At 42.3% G+C, this 15045-nt stretch overlaps 1 protein-coding gene across 1 annotated transcript in view; it reads right to left on the bottom strand.

Annotated features, from left to right (window-relative positions):
- Positions 1 to 15045, bottom strand: part of CACNA2D3 (calcium voltage-gated channel auxiliary subunit alpha2delta 3) — an 860744-nt gene that overhangs the window by 176773 nt on the left and 668926 nt on the right. The window contains exons 19-24 of the mRNA XM_054595275.1: positions 8735 to 8806; positions 8418 to 8479; positions 6962 to 7029; positions 3071 to 3116; positions 2816 to 2913; positions 473 to 566 (exon numbers count right to left, since the gene is read on the bottom strand). Of these exons, the coding sequence (XP_054451250.1) occupies positions 473 to 566; positions 2816 to 2913; positions 3071 to 3116; positions 6962 to 7029; positions 8418 to 8479; positions 8735 to 8806 (440 nt within the window). The remainder of the gene's footprint in view (positions 1 to 472; positions 567 to 2815; positions 2914 to 3070; positions 3117 to 6961; positions 7030 to 8417; positions 8480 to 8734; positions 8807 to 15045) is intronic.

The raw sequence follows: 15045 nt of genomic DNA, 5'->3' as shown, positions 1-15045 counted from the left end.
AACTACCCTTGCTGGACCCCAGCCCCTGACATCCTCCACTTTGGAAATGAAACCACAGGGTTATATCTGACACCATAATGAAACAGAGCTCTCACCTCCTCATCCTACTCACAAGCTAACCTGGCCTGCATCCCAAGTTCCCCCAGACTGTGAGCAGAGGCAGCCATGGCAGGACAGGAAGCAAACGCTCCTTCTGCCCCACCCCCACCCCCTATGCTGAAGTGTCACCCTACCTCAGCATACCAAATTTCATGTAATGTTAAAACTCAAACAAATTATATGTCAAACCCAGTAGCTTGCCATCCAAGCCCCAGCCGCTAATCTGTTCTAGCTCTTGTGGTTTGGAGCTTTGGGGAAAATTAAAGAACTTTAACACCAGGCTCCTAAAACAGTTTAGATCTTAAACTATAACCATATTTCGGACTGTTTGTGGGGAAATGGCCATGAAAGGGGGACACGTGCAACCACTTACTCAGATTTGTTGAGGGCAAGGCTGGTCCAATAGGCTTCAATGGGAGCACTCACCACGGCATCGAAAAGGACTTCCTGTATCAGTTCCTTGTCACCTGTTGGGAGGGACAGACTTGAAAAGATGGCTTTGGCTGGGCCCCAAAGGCAGGCATGAGAGGCATTCACTGGGCTCATTTTGCAGTATCTGCAGGCTACTTTCTCACACAGTGTGTTGCTTTCTACACTAACCTCCCATCAGATGAAAATATGAAACAATCTGACAGCTGATACACCAGCAATCCAGGAGCCCCTAAGCATTTGGATGAGACAATAGTAAATGAAGAGTTTTGGGTATCTCACACTTCTGTTTTCTGCTCTCTCCCCATCTAGTAGTTCATGCCATAGGCCTCATGCCAATGCATTTGTGATTTGGAGATGAGAGGGCAACGGTTCTTGGGAAGTTTGCTCTCCTCATCCTATTTCTGTCCTCTGTCAAAACCTGTGATTCTTCAGAGCCCTGATTTCAGTCTGTTGTAAGAAGAGAAAGGAATACGATAACCTCATAACCTCTTGGATTCTTTATTTTGTGATTTTTTTCCATTACTTTTTTTTTCATTTTGCAGGGGAAAATAAGTCTCTTTGCAAAGGGACTCTTGGTAGAGCTCTGTGGAAGAGGCTAAGGAACCAGGGGGATATCATGAGTCTGGCAGAGGCAACTGAGCCCTCCAACCACTCTACAACGGGGCAGCTAATATCACAGAGCAGGTCAGTCTGCCCTAGGCTGGGGGCCAAGAACATGGTGGAGCTTTGTTATAAAGGGAAAAAAAAGAAAAGAAAAGAAAAGAAAAGAAAAGAAAAGAAAAGAAAAGAAAAGAAAAGAAAAGAAAAGAAAAGAACTCATCACACAAAAAAAGATGAACTGAGAAATACAGGTAGTCATGCAGTGGAATACTATATATATAGTAATTAAAAAAATGAATTAGAGCTTAATGATCTACACAAATTATAATAAGTGAAAACACAAGTTGTAGAATAATACATAGACTATTACACCATATATAATATACCATATATATAAATTTTATAGAAAGCAAATATAAAAACTACTTTTTAATATAGAAAATGTTACATATTTTTAAGGATACCTATATACAGGGTGGGGCAAAAGTAGGTTTATAATTATGAGGACATGAAACAGTTTATTTTTATATTACTGTTTTTAATTATTGTATTATTTTCCATATAAGCAACTGTAAACCTACTTTTGCCCCACCCAGTACATAGTAATAGTATAAAATGTATGTGAATGATGAAGAAATGCCGGACAAGCAACAGGACAGGGAAGGGCACTGAAGGGCTTCAACATTATCTGTAATGTTTCATTCTTTAAAAATGAATGTGACGCCAGTACAGCAAAATGTTAAGATGATAAAGCTGGATAGTAAATATGAGTAGTTTTTAAATATAATTTCTACACTTCTAAAAATGTCACTAAAAAGCCAAAATAACTCTAAAAAATTGGGCTCATATGATTTCCATCTGATCCTTTCTCTACCAGAGCATATCCCAAAAAGTTAATCCATTTCATGGAGATGTGGCTTAGACGCTGGATAACCTTCTTATACCTCTCACAGAGCTGCTGTGGCTATTCTCTAAGATAACATACATAAAGAGCATTTCACATCACTGAATGAATGATATCTGTTAGAGGCAGGGGCAGATGCCATGCTGATCTTTGGTCAGTCTCCCTCTGCCCAATCTTTAGCTACTGCAACTAACATCTGCTGGTTTAAGGTCGGATCTTGCATTTGGTGAGCCCCAGTCTTGCTGCTGCTCTTCCACTGCTCCCTGTGCATGAGTCACTTGCCATTTCTGATTCACCAAGCTCCCTCAGAGGGCACTTGGTGGAAGGAGAGGGACATACCATACTCCACAAGAGGCAACATGTCACAGTGTTGATCCCACCCTGGAGAGAACCAGGGGACCTTGATTATGGTCTCAAATGAGACTAGTCCTATTTCCAGCCCTGATCTATCATTTGTAAAATAAGGGAGTTGGATAAGCAGATATATACAGCTCCTTTCTAGGTGTAACCTTTTCATCCTACTCAGATATTTGACTAAATGGTTTGATAGGGGGACAAATCCAATGTAAAGGGTTAATCTGGGAATGAGGATTCTGCATGACTTTCCATCACCCACATTTTTTCTCCTGTTCCTACAGGATGCAGATATTTGGCTGGATTTAATGTGACTGATAGTCTCTGCCAGAGCAAAACTCCCCTAGAAAACTGAAGCAAACTATGGTTTGGGTTCACTCCCCACCACCACATGCATACACAACACACATTTAGAAGCACACTCACATTGGAGCAGAGGTTCTTTGCCTTTCAGGTAGAGCTTGATAGCTTCTAACTGAGACAGGTGACGGTGCTCTGGGTGTAGATCAGTGTTGCAGTAAGACCTAAGAGCATGACATGGCACAAAACAAGAGCATGTCAATATTTACAGTATCACCTTCCTTTGCCTTTGAACCAGGAGAACTGAGCAAAGGGAGAAGGACAGCTTGAAACCAAAGAGGGCACCAAATACCAATACTGATGAAGGACTTTAATTCTTACCATTCATCTGCCAGGGACACATCGGGGTGTTCTAAGTCATGCAGGCCTAGAGGTCAAGGAGAAGAAGTGAATGAGTAAGTGCCATCTGTGTGGGACACTGACCCTCCTCATCCTCTCATGTGCTTCAGGTGTTCTTGGGCAGGGCCATGGTGTGGTGTGGTTAAGGGTAGAAATCAACCCCAAAGATATCTCCCTGGGAAAAGGGACTCTGAACAAAGGAAATACATTCTTTTCTGAGCAGAACTCTGTCCCCACATCCCTCACTGAGCCACCACTGTCCGTGGCTATGTATCCCAGGAAAGCCCTAATGCCTTGTGGAGAAGTGATACACCATTGGGTTGTGGGAGAAAAGCTTAGCATGATGGTAGAAACACTGTTCTTAGAGCCCCGTGAAGCCTGAGCTGGGCCAGTAACTCCTGTGTGACATGAGCAGGTTACTTTACTTTTTTAAATGTCAGTCTCTTCATGTGCAAAGCAGGAATAATAATAGCAGTCTCTAAAGGATGGGTGGTTGTGAGAGTGAAGTTTTATATCGAATGATATGAAATTGCCAATACTCAACTGGTTTGATCAGCAAAAACTGCTAGTTGTTACAGAATCCTAAGTAAAAATGAGTCATCAGTCTGGAGAGGTAGCTAAGAGAGCAGGGGCTAGCAGACAATTTGGGAGTTTTTATAGAGTGCTCTGGACCATCCCAACTATGTGAAATCACTCTCTTTCCTTGTGTCTTCACATGACTTCATTTCAATGGGTCATTAGCAGACATATAGTTTTGAATGATGACCTCAGGGACTCTCATGATGCTTATAGCTTGTTTTAGGATGTTGAAGTTTCCTGAATGACCAACAGTGTCTTACTGCACAGAGGATTCCAATTTTTTCCTCAAATAAAAATGTATAAAATATAGAAAAATTATAGATCTATCAGCACACACACCTGTTTGATTTTATAGGAAGTAGGGGATAGATTACATAAAATATCATCATATGTTTCCCAGTGTCCATATCCTGGCTCCAGCACCTACTGGTTGAATGATCTTGGGAATTCCACTTCAACTCTTTGAGTAACATCAGCCAGAAGACACAGGTAAAATTGCCTAACTCATAGATTCCATGAGAGGATTAAATGGGACTGTGATAATCCATGCATCCATCTGCCTTTTTTTCTTTCCTCCCTCCCTCCTTCCCTTAATGTTGTATATTCACTGAGCAAAGTACTAAACCAGGACCTGAGAATGTACCAGTGAACAAAACAAAGATCACTTCCCTCATAGTTTATACTTTTTAGTGGCAGAAAAGAGGTAAGTAAATAAAACTAAAACACATAGCTTATCAGTTAGTAGTGATGACTGTGAAGAAAAGGGGAGAATATAAGAAGGGCAGGGAATGCCAAGAGATGTGAAGGGTTGAGAAAGAAAGTTTTGGTTTTAATCATGGGAGTCAGAGATGTTTTCACTGAGAAAATGACTTTAAAGCAAAATCCTGAAGGAGGTGAGGGAGAGAGCCATCTAGATAACAGGGGAGAGAGTGGTCATGGCAGAAGGAAGTATAGTGCAAAGGGCCTCATGTGGGACCTTACCTTCCTGGAATATTGGGCTAATGATGTCAAGTCTATCTATTTTTCTAGTTTCTGTTCTCATCAACTCTAATCCACAAAGCCCTCACTGGATATATTTCCTAGGCCTTATAGATGAGACCCTCAAAGAAAGATCTTTTTGATTGCTTCCTCTCTGAGTTCCTAGGGCACCAAAGACATTTACTTGTTCCCTAACTCTCCTACCTCTTATTTTGATCCTCCTGACAAAATCACACCTCATGATGACTGATGATGTTAACAATAATGACATAAGCTCTAACTGATTGAACAAGTATTGTGTATAATAGATATTAAAGATACAGGTAAAGCATCAAGGAGATTCACAAGAGAAGTGATTTTTGCAAGTAGAACTGCAGCCTGCGACTTCAACCTTGGTAGCGACTCCTCACATTTGGAGCAAAGTCTATCTGTTCACCATCTTTGTAATTTCTGGCTGGAATTTGCAAAGCACATTGAAAATGCCTAAATTCTGCAGGGCAGCATTCATTATGGAAGGTCCTACAGAAGGTGCTTTCTCAAGGTACTGCTTCCTTCCCCAAAAAGGGAACAAAACAGTCATGCCTTGGCCCTTTCTGATGACAAGCCCCTCTCCTCGTTAGCTGAAGGGGAAGCAGCTTTCCCAGGCTCAGTTACTCAGCAAATCCTACCTCAGCAAAGGTAAGATTGTAAGCCCTCTTACTCATGGAGGATCTACAGAGTGGAAGGTCTGACCTCATTTGTGTGGATAACCAGACACTCTCCCCCTTGCTGAGAATTCAAACTAATTTCTTGCATGATGATTACAGTTAGCTCTGAAATTCTCTCTTTGTGACCTCTCAGACTAACAACTGTGGAACACACAGGGGGAAGACAGTGACTAAAGAAATGATCCAAAAGACAATGCAAAATAACTTGCCAGCCCATGTACTGGGGGCTGACTAAGGGAATGGACATATGAGGGGCAATTAATCATCTCTCCTGCTGTTGTTCTGATCATGGGCTATTTCCTTAGCTTAACCTTAAATGGCTTAAACCTATATTTTCTAGATTCATAGTCAGTGACATCCACAAATCTATACATGGTTCATGAAGTCAGACAATTCTAGAATTTATAAAAATGATCTTGGAGTAGTCTCATCCTGATGAGCATCTTGCCAAAGTCACAGAATTGCCTGTTTTCTCTTGTATGTCTCTGGGAAGAGGCCCCACAGTTGATGATGTCTTCAGTGGGCACACACTGCATTCTGCCCAGGTCGCAGTGACTCCCTTCACACTCCTTCCTACTCCTTAAAATCACACAATTGGCTTGGGAGACAAAAACCAACACCTGTGAAACAATCCACAGAAAATCAGCTGTAAACCAGAAGACCATCTATGAAGACTGGCATCTTAGGGACAACCAATCTCATTCTTCATTCTCAGCTTCATCTGAGCCACAAGGTGGTACAGCTTCTGGAAGTTCAATACAATCATTTATAACTAGCTCTAACCAATTAAGACCTGACTTGTAACTGACCTTCCTTCTCTTGGCCACACTCCCCAGGGACACCCAGAAAGAGCACTGGCCTAGTCCAGCTCCATCTTCATGGAGATGCAGAATTTAACACCCAGTTGGGCGAGTGATGCATTCAAAGCCACTCTAGGCATGAAGCCTTCAGAGAGACCAGCCCCACCCCTCCCTGTGAGCTGCTGACACTGAGAAAGGGAACTCCTCTGAGCTTCTGGGTTTCTGGGACAGGAGAAGGACAGTAAGGGTTGTGATAACAACAATGTTTTAAAGAGCTGTAACAACTGCTACCAATTACTAGGAGTTTACAGTGCTTTATGAAGACAAGAGGATCTGGGAATCTCAAGGTGCTACTTACTCCTTCTGACCCATGTAAATCATTTAAATGATCACAATTTCCTTTGGACCTGGGCTGTCTGGAAACACAAGTGAAATCTGTCGCTCAAGCATGTAGGCAACTAAGTCTTGCATATTTTTGTTTTCATTTTTTCCCCCATGGCTTCAGTTGGTACACTAATTTGTATTTTTCTTGATACTAATTTTTATGGATGAGAAGAATATAGTTAGAGAATGATTGGCCCTCATATCTCTGTGGATTAGAGTAGAATACAAATAAATGAAATTATAATGAAGGCCACTACTAGTTGGAGTACCCACCATTCATAATCAGTCTAGGAAGAGCAAGGTAACATCAAGTGGACAATTAGTTGAGTCAAATGTCCAGGGATTAGCCAGAGTGTTGAACAGATGAGCAAGTTCGTCAGTTAAACTAACGGTAAAGGATAAGACTGATCAAGGCAGCATCTTACCTTCTTCAATAGTTACATTCCCTCGGAAGAAATACTTCCCATGGCCTCTGGAGAGCGCCACACCTAAACTGTGCAGAGAAACAAAGCAGACCTTGAAATCCATGCCATTGACTGGGATAGACTTGCGGGCTAACTTTTCATTTTCCGTTGTCACACTTCTATTTCATGTTCTATAAACAATTTTTCCAACAGTTTATTTTTAAAACCCCACTGATTATAGTTGTTGTTGGTTTTTCTTAGGTTCAATCAGCTGTTTCAAAGTAATTTTTTTGATTGGAAGTGCCAGCAGCAATTGGCTGTTCTTGTGTTTATAAAGAGGTGTGGCAAACTGCTGAGCCCCCTAGCAAGTCCTTTTCTTGGATGCCCTCAGTAGGTTCACTTGCCCTGCTCTTCAGTACTGCCTTATGCACCCCTGCCCTACATTCAGCAAGAGATGGGTCTTTCCAGACCTTGGAGTTTTGGACTAAGGAAATTAACCCCTTCTCAAGGACAAAAAGGAAAACTTCTACCACCACTAGAGTGTAGCCACATTATTGTTCTGTGAGCTTCTTTGCTCAACTCTCTCCCTAGTCTAGTAGTTCCCATACTCTCATTGGTTTGATTTAAGCTCCTTTCAGTGTTTGTCTAAATTATGAGAACGTGTGTTGAAAACACAGTCTCTTCATTTGGCAAACCCACTTAGAGGTCATGTGTACCCTCCATTGCTCTAGTTCCACATGGCACCTACCCATGATCCCTGGCTGTACATGGCAACATCTATTGTTAACTTTTCAGATTAATCTATGGTTAGTAAATTCCTTCTCTTCTTAGCTCTGTGAGGCACCAGTTCAGGAACATGAAGCAGCCCCACTGAAATAACTTTTTACAAAAGGTGTCACAACACCAAGTTAACATTAGTGAGAGATGTTAGAATGCCACATACACATCTGTAAGCAGGCAATGAGGCAAAGCCATTTTTCAGGACTGTCACAAAGAGAAATAACAGGATTCAAAGGTAAACAAGCACAGGAGGACAGTTCAGAGAAATTAAAATGGAAGTACAACATGTAGGGATGGGTATGCTACCTCCAAGTATGAAGGATTTTTATTTTTGGTCATGGAAATAAAAGGTGAAATGAAACTCACTAGGCAGCAAATTAGATGGCTAAGCACCCTGGTAACCTCTGAACTTGTCTCTCCACCCTTAGTTGGAACCCCCAAAGCTTATTTGCTTAGTAATGAGATGCAAAGCCAAGACAATTTTGAGTGAGTTCTCCTGCGTGAGCCTGAACCATCTTCCCCCTTCTGGAAAACAAAAAGAAAAGCAGCCTGGGAAAAGCCCCTTCCTCACTCTTTCCAGCCTTTTGGCAGGGTGTTTGGTTATCTTCAGATGATGAGCTCTGAGAGTGTCAGCAGGTTTTGTACAAACACAACTGATGGGTCTGATGGAATGTCCATGTATTATGGTCAGCTCTACCTGAAAGGAGTACCCTTGATGTCTGTATAATAGTAGTCATTTGTCATCACCAAAACCCGTTTCTAGATTGAAAAAAAAAGTCGTAGAGAAAAGAAAACATGGTTAGTCCGCTAGGTGAAGTTTTCAGAAATAAATAAAAATAAATGGACACACTATGATCAGGTTAACAGTACTACATGAATCTTGTTTGAGATAAGTAAAGACAAGAGAAAAATGATCTCAGCGAAAGATATTTATTCCAGATAGAGCTTTCAAAGCTAATTTTTCACAGTGGTTTGTTTTAAATTAAGCAGCAAGAATGTTTGAGAAAAATGTACCCCTTTGTCCACTGTCTTCTTCACCTCCATGGAAAACTTCCCTGTCTTTCGATTCACCATGGCGTTTCTTAACTAAAATGATAAAAGAAAATGATGTTAGTGCTTCCCTAGGTTATCAGGTCATCTGGACACCTGGCATCCTCCAGCTCGGGAGCACATCGGTGGCTTGTGCAAACCTGAGGTATGACAGGGCTGGGCTGTTTCCCACCCATTGTGGGCACTTTCGCACTGAGTTTGCATATTGCACTCAGACCCCTAAAACAGGGCTTCTGAAGATTAAACATCCAGTGGCTGTTGTACAAGGGGAGAGGGGTGACCTACAATAAATAAATGACTTTAAACTTCAATTTGGGTGCTCACATAAACCTCAGGGCCACAATGACAAAAAAGCCTGTGTAATGTTGATGAACCCTGAGAGTCAAGGAACAAATTGCTGGTAACTGGTGAACACACTCAAGAAGCAAGAATGCCTCTGGGGATGTTACATTTTCAAAAAGGGCATTGGTGTGTCATGGAGAAATCATGCTTCAAAACTTAAGTTAAAGATGTTTTCCTACACAGTAGTTTAATAAAAAAGAAAGGCCAAGCATTTGGACGACATGGATTAGCTTTTCATAGCATGAATCATCTTCTAATGCTCTCTGAGAAATCAGGGCCAATTACTGGCCTCACTGACACTGACGAGCAGTGAACAGGGTGACCTTATATCTGATTTTGGAGCAGGGAGCCTGCTTCCCTCCCCCACCCCTGGCTGACCTCTTCTAATTACGTGTGGCCCTTCCGTGAGTTCAGAGAAGGACAGCAGACACAGTGATGAAAGATGTGCCGTCATGGGCACCAATGGGAGACGACAGGGAACGACAGGGAAGGCCATTTAATGGAACAGGAGCAAATGCTGACATGTTACAGCCTGTCAGGAAATGCTCTTTCCCAGCCCTGTGCTATGGTTTTTGGGGGTTTTTGTTTTGTTTTGTTTTTTATACCCTTGTCCCCTCTTCTTTGAGGAGCTTGAATAAGATCTAGCCGATAGAAAACTGCAATGCTTGCAAGCAACCTGAATTTGATTCAGGGTTGTCTAGATTTGGGTTCACATTTCCATCTTCTGTAAGAGAGAGTAAAAGCCTAATTTTTATCTGAAGGCATGTATAAAATAAAACATATATTTGACTCTAGATATATTTTAACAACACATAACGGGCATTTCTGGAAATATTTTCCTATTTTAACTTTTGTGGTTTTGGATTGGGAGAGCTGGTCCTAATTAAGTCTACTTTCTAACTTTCAAGAACGGCTCGATTTATCTTTAACATGGTTTTCATTTTTTCTCTTTCTGGTGCCTGCCTAAAGCCATTTGGGACCTTCCCCTCTCACATTCCCCAGGCAAGTCAGAGATTAGGTAAGCCTCTCTACCCTCCATGCCACCCCACCCCCAACTCCCAGTAGCACAGAACAATCAGCTTGCGGCCTGGGAGGATCCAAGGCCAGGGTCACTGACGCTTTCTGGAGGCGAATGCCTAGACGATTAGTCTAGTCTTTCCCTTTTCTTCAATAAAAATGAAAATAGGTTACTTATTGAACACCTTATGAGGCAGGATAGCATTGTAGTTAAGAAATAGTCCCTGAAGCCAGAGGTTTATGGTCCTGGACAAATCACTTACCCTCTCTGTGCTTCGGTTTCCTTTTCTGTAAAATGGAATGAATGAGAGCACCCACCTCATGTAGTTGTAGAGGGGACCAGAAGAGTTAATATTTACAGGAGTGCTTGGCACCCCTATGCACTCAATGAATGTTGGCTACCCTCCACGGTCACAGCAGCCGCAGCAGCGTCTTCATGACCACCCTCCTCACTTGCCTTTACTGCCAGGCCCCTCACAATAGGTTACTGAATCAGGACTCAGACTCCAGTTTGCTGGATACAGATGTATGTGCAGCAACCCAATGTTTTTCAAACATCTTTGACTGTGAGCCACATAAGAAATACAGCTTCTCTGATGCTGCCTTGATGTCTCCTATTTTTACAGATTTCATTGCTTTTAATTGCTGCTCATGAACAATTAAATGAATTTGTGACTCTCCCCTAATTTCTCAGGTTGAAAACTGCTGCTCGTCACCATGTCTGTGTTGGCATAGACTGAAAGAGAGGCAGTCCAAGGTAAAGAGAAGTAACGAGGATATCAAGGCTCAAATGTCAAGTTCTACCATGACACATACCACTGTCCTATGACCTCTCTGGGCTCCGTTTCTTCAGCCTTCATTCATTCCCTCAAAAGTGTTCACAGGTGAGGACTTCCAGACCCCTGCCAGGGATCCTGACAGGTGCTGTATAAACTGTGTTCATCAGATTTTTATGAGGTTTGGACAATACTGATAGATACTGGACTCTTACTATATACAGGCACAGGTTTTAAAACCCTCAACTTCATCTTTTAAGGTATCATTATTATCCCTGTTTTACAGGTGGGGAAACTGAGGCACAAATTTAAGACACTTGCCCAAGTTCACACAGGCTCTCTGCCCCCCAAATGTACATTGTTCCTCTGCTTTTCAAATCAGGAGAGAAAGCATTTGGACAAATTGAAAGCATCAATATAAAAATTGTGTAGTATCAATATAAAAATAATTTATTGCTATTTCTGGTTTTTTTTTGTAATCAAAGAAAATGTTTTAAACATTGACTGTGCAATAGTTTGATGCTTTAACATCCCAGTAGACTGTCTCACAAGCTCTAGGTCCTATGGTTTAGAGCAGACAGGAAGATGGTTTTCTGTCTTCACTGCCAGAGTGCAGAAGAGGGTTTGGTGCTTTTTCAATAGACTGTCTGGTGACAGCACAGCACTGTGAGGGTGGAGAAGTCTAGAAATGTTACTTCTCCATCTGAGGAGAGGGAGGCTTGAGAATGGGGCAATTTGCACCAAGGGCTATGGTAAGTCAGTGCTGCCACCAGGCTCAAGGTCTAGGTTCCAAGGTGGTACCCAGAGCAGAAGCAGGAGTGAGGGGAGCAACAATGCCATCAGTCCCAACTAGGGCAAGAAGGGCATGATCAGCGGGGCTGCTCAGAGCTGTCTGAATATCCCTGAACTGCCATTGCATGGATTAGAGTATGAACAACTAGAGCAATGAAAATGGCCTGGCAGAGGAAAATCTCCAAACGACTTTGGGTGTGCTCATGTTAGAATATTACCTAGCCATCAAAAAGTCATACGTGCAGATGTTCAACTTAACACATAACAAAGAAAGGTGAATTAAAATGTCAATGATATACCTTTATTTTCCCCTATCAGATGTCAAACATTTGCAAGTATGTTCATGCAGTGGACATTAAAGCAGCTTTCACCACAGCATGGTCGAGAAAATGAAGGACAAACCTCTTCAGGCTGAAAAGAATAATCTGGTGACTGTGATAAGGGTCTTTGGAATCCAGGAACCATCCCCCTTCCGCTGGGCCCTGCCTTATCCAGGTCAGATATTCTTCTACAGAGCCCAATGAGTCTGTCTCTCTTGTCTGCACTCAAGCTGAAGCAGCTTCACTGACCACCCAAAGCACCCACTTTACTAATGACTGTGACAGCTAGTGGCCTTGCTTCCAGTTCCACTGTGAGCCTACAGATTTTCTCTCAGGTCAGAGCTCATTAAGGAAGCTCTCCCCAGAGAGTCATTGATCACCTTAGGTTTTGTGTATAATTATATACAGATAGCTCATTCTCCTAAAGATGGTTCATTATCTGCATTGGAACCTTCCCAGTGCACAGACACGTGCACTTCTGGGCCCTAATGACATGCAACCCTAGCCAAGGGAGGCAGTGGATGAACAGTCTGTTAGTCACAAGCCAGCTTTCAACCAGAACATGAAAACAGACTCAGACACAGAATGTTTATACAATGAAACCCTCTCTTTCTCTCCCTCTCTCTGCTTCGGCATGGGCACTCAGGTGGGCTATGGTGGTGTGGGGGCCCAGGGCTTAAGCATGAGCTGCAGAGACACAGGAATGGGTGTAAAAAAACAAACTAAAAGACCAAAGGTCTCAGAAATAGGTTCCTGGAGAAGAGGTTTATGGGGCTTTGGAAAGAAAGGACTCAGAGCAATCTTTCCATCAGCGTCATCCCAGGTGAGAAGAATGTGAGTTGCCTGGAGGGTAGTGGAAAAAGGGCTTAGAGTGCAGCACAAGGGATTTCAGCTGAATCTAATGGTGCCTCCCTCGCACCACCACAGGCCTTTGTTCAGCAGCTAGTACCAGGCACGACCCGTCTTTTCTGTACCCCTCAAGGAGGATAACGCACTAGGGCACTGATATAGGGTCTTTATGGACTGCTGGACTCAAGGGCTCTTTCGAAGGCATACCAATGTGGTCAAGAGCACTGAGGCCAGACTGCCTGGCTTGGAATCTATGCTCAATGCCCTTTGACCATTACAGCAATTCTTTGCCTCAGTTTCTTTACCTGCAAAAATAAGGATAGCAATAATATCGATGTCACAGGATTGTTGTGAGAAATAAACACGCTCGTCCATATGCAGCACTCAGAACAGTACTGGAGTGTAGGAAGAATTTAATATGCGGCAGTTAGTATTTTTCTGTTTATAGAAATAATCATGTTCATCATGAAGTTTGGGGATGACTAAAAGATAATAGGAATAAGATAAAAATCATCTTTAATTCCTTCAGCCATCTCTGGGAATTTATAAGTAAAGGATATTTGAAAGGTACTTTTTTCTTCTAAGAGGCAATCAACACCAGTGATTCAGTCTGGCCTACGAGTGTTTCAGGGTCACTTCCTGGTTCACGGGTCCACACAAGATCCTACTCATTGAATTGTTGACATGATGCCTTACTCACCTTGGAGCTGGAAGTCTCACTCATTCTCCTCTAAATGATTTCTAATTTTAAAATTTTTTCTTATTTTAATTTTAAATAGTCATATTTTGTATGTGTTTTAATAATAGTATAAGTGATGTCACATCTTTTTTGGAAGTACACAGGGTCTATTTTATAAATATGGTTGTTCAATTCAACACAGGCCTAGTTGCCAAGAGAAGGAGGGTGCTTCCTCCAGGAAGGTCTCTGCAGCTGGGTACACTCATGCTGCTTCTCCCTGAAGGGCTTCTGCTTGCCTGGTCCTTCCCAGACCTTGACCTGAAGCCTGCCTTCCGCTACTTACATGCAAACCCCAATGGCATGCATATGGGCATACAGGATCTTGTGTAGGCTTCTCAAAGATGCTTTGTGTAGATTCCAGAATTCTCTAATCCATGGAGTGCAATTGCCTGGGAGAGAAATGGTGACTTGGATTTTCCCAAACATGTTGTTAGTGACGAAACTCACATTTCAATTGTACTGTGCTCCCAATGGGACAAGACAAGAAACCCAAACCAAAGAGAAAACCAGAGATCAGTTTGTGCTGAACAAGAACATTGGTCTTGCTGGAGATATGGGGACTCAGTAGGCAGACACCCAGAACCCAGGCCTGCAAGTCAGATGAAAGTGAAAAACACGCACACAAGGCTGGGAAGCTGAAGCTTTGCAGCTCCGATGAGAAAGCATTTTAGGACAAGGAAATAAAAGGCATATTCCAAAGCATTATTGGTAAAAGGAGATCTCACCACACTGAAAATTAACCGAGGCACAGGTGATGACTAGAGCCATGTAATAAATGTCTCAGGTCACAGGCAAAGAAGTGAGTGGCAGCTGAATGTTAACTAGCAGAGGGGATGCTCCCTGGTGTGGGGACTCTGACGTAAAAACAGGCATAATCAAGCCTGCCTTCCATATTAATTAAAGTGGAAAAGATGAAGGGATGCGGAAACACATTGACAAGGTTCAGGTCTTCTGGGACAGAAAACCAAAAGGCCCAGTGAAGTCAAAATAAAGGAACAATGAGGTGAAGATGGAAGAGAAAGGAAAATAATGGGATGCACTCTTAAGAGATTCATGAGACAGTTTAACAACTGGAAGTCCATAGGACACCAATTAATGAGAAGGTCTCCTGAGGACCGATGATGATGGCAACATTGCCATGCCAACAATCGGTACCACTCATAGAATGCTAACCGTGACCACACAAAAATGTAAGCACCTGTATTTATATCTTTCAATATATTAACACATTTAATATTCAAAACAGCTCTATGAGGTATTTTTTTATCATCATTATACTGACTTTACTGGAGAAAAACAAAAGAACAAGAAACAAAATTGAGGGGCAGACAATATAACTGCTTGCCCAAGACCAGCCAGCAGAAAGTGTATTTGAACCCAGTCAGGCTCTTCCCTGAGCTGTGCTCCTCAAAATTGGGCTATTCTGCTTTTTGGGATGAA

Source organism: Pteronotus mesoamericanus, unplaced genomic scaffold (genome assembly GCF_021234165.1).
Source record: "Pteronotus mesoamericanus isolate MK-2021 breed Mesoamerican mustached bat unplaced genomic scaffold, CSHL_Meso_final scaffold_54, whole genome shotgun sequence".
Taxonomy (NCBI): domain Eukaryota; kingdom Metazoa; phylum Chordata; class Mammalia; order Chiroptera; family Mormoopidae; genus Pteronotus; species Pteronotus mesoamericanus.
Note: the sequence above shows the minus strand (reverse complement) of the source record. Positions and strands in the feature narration are given on the sequence as shown.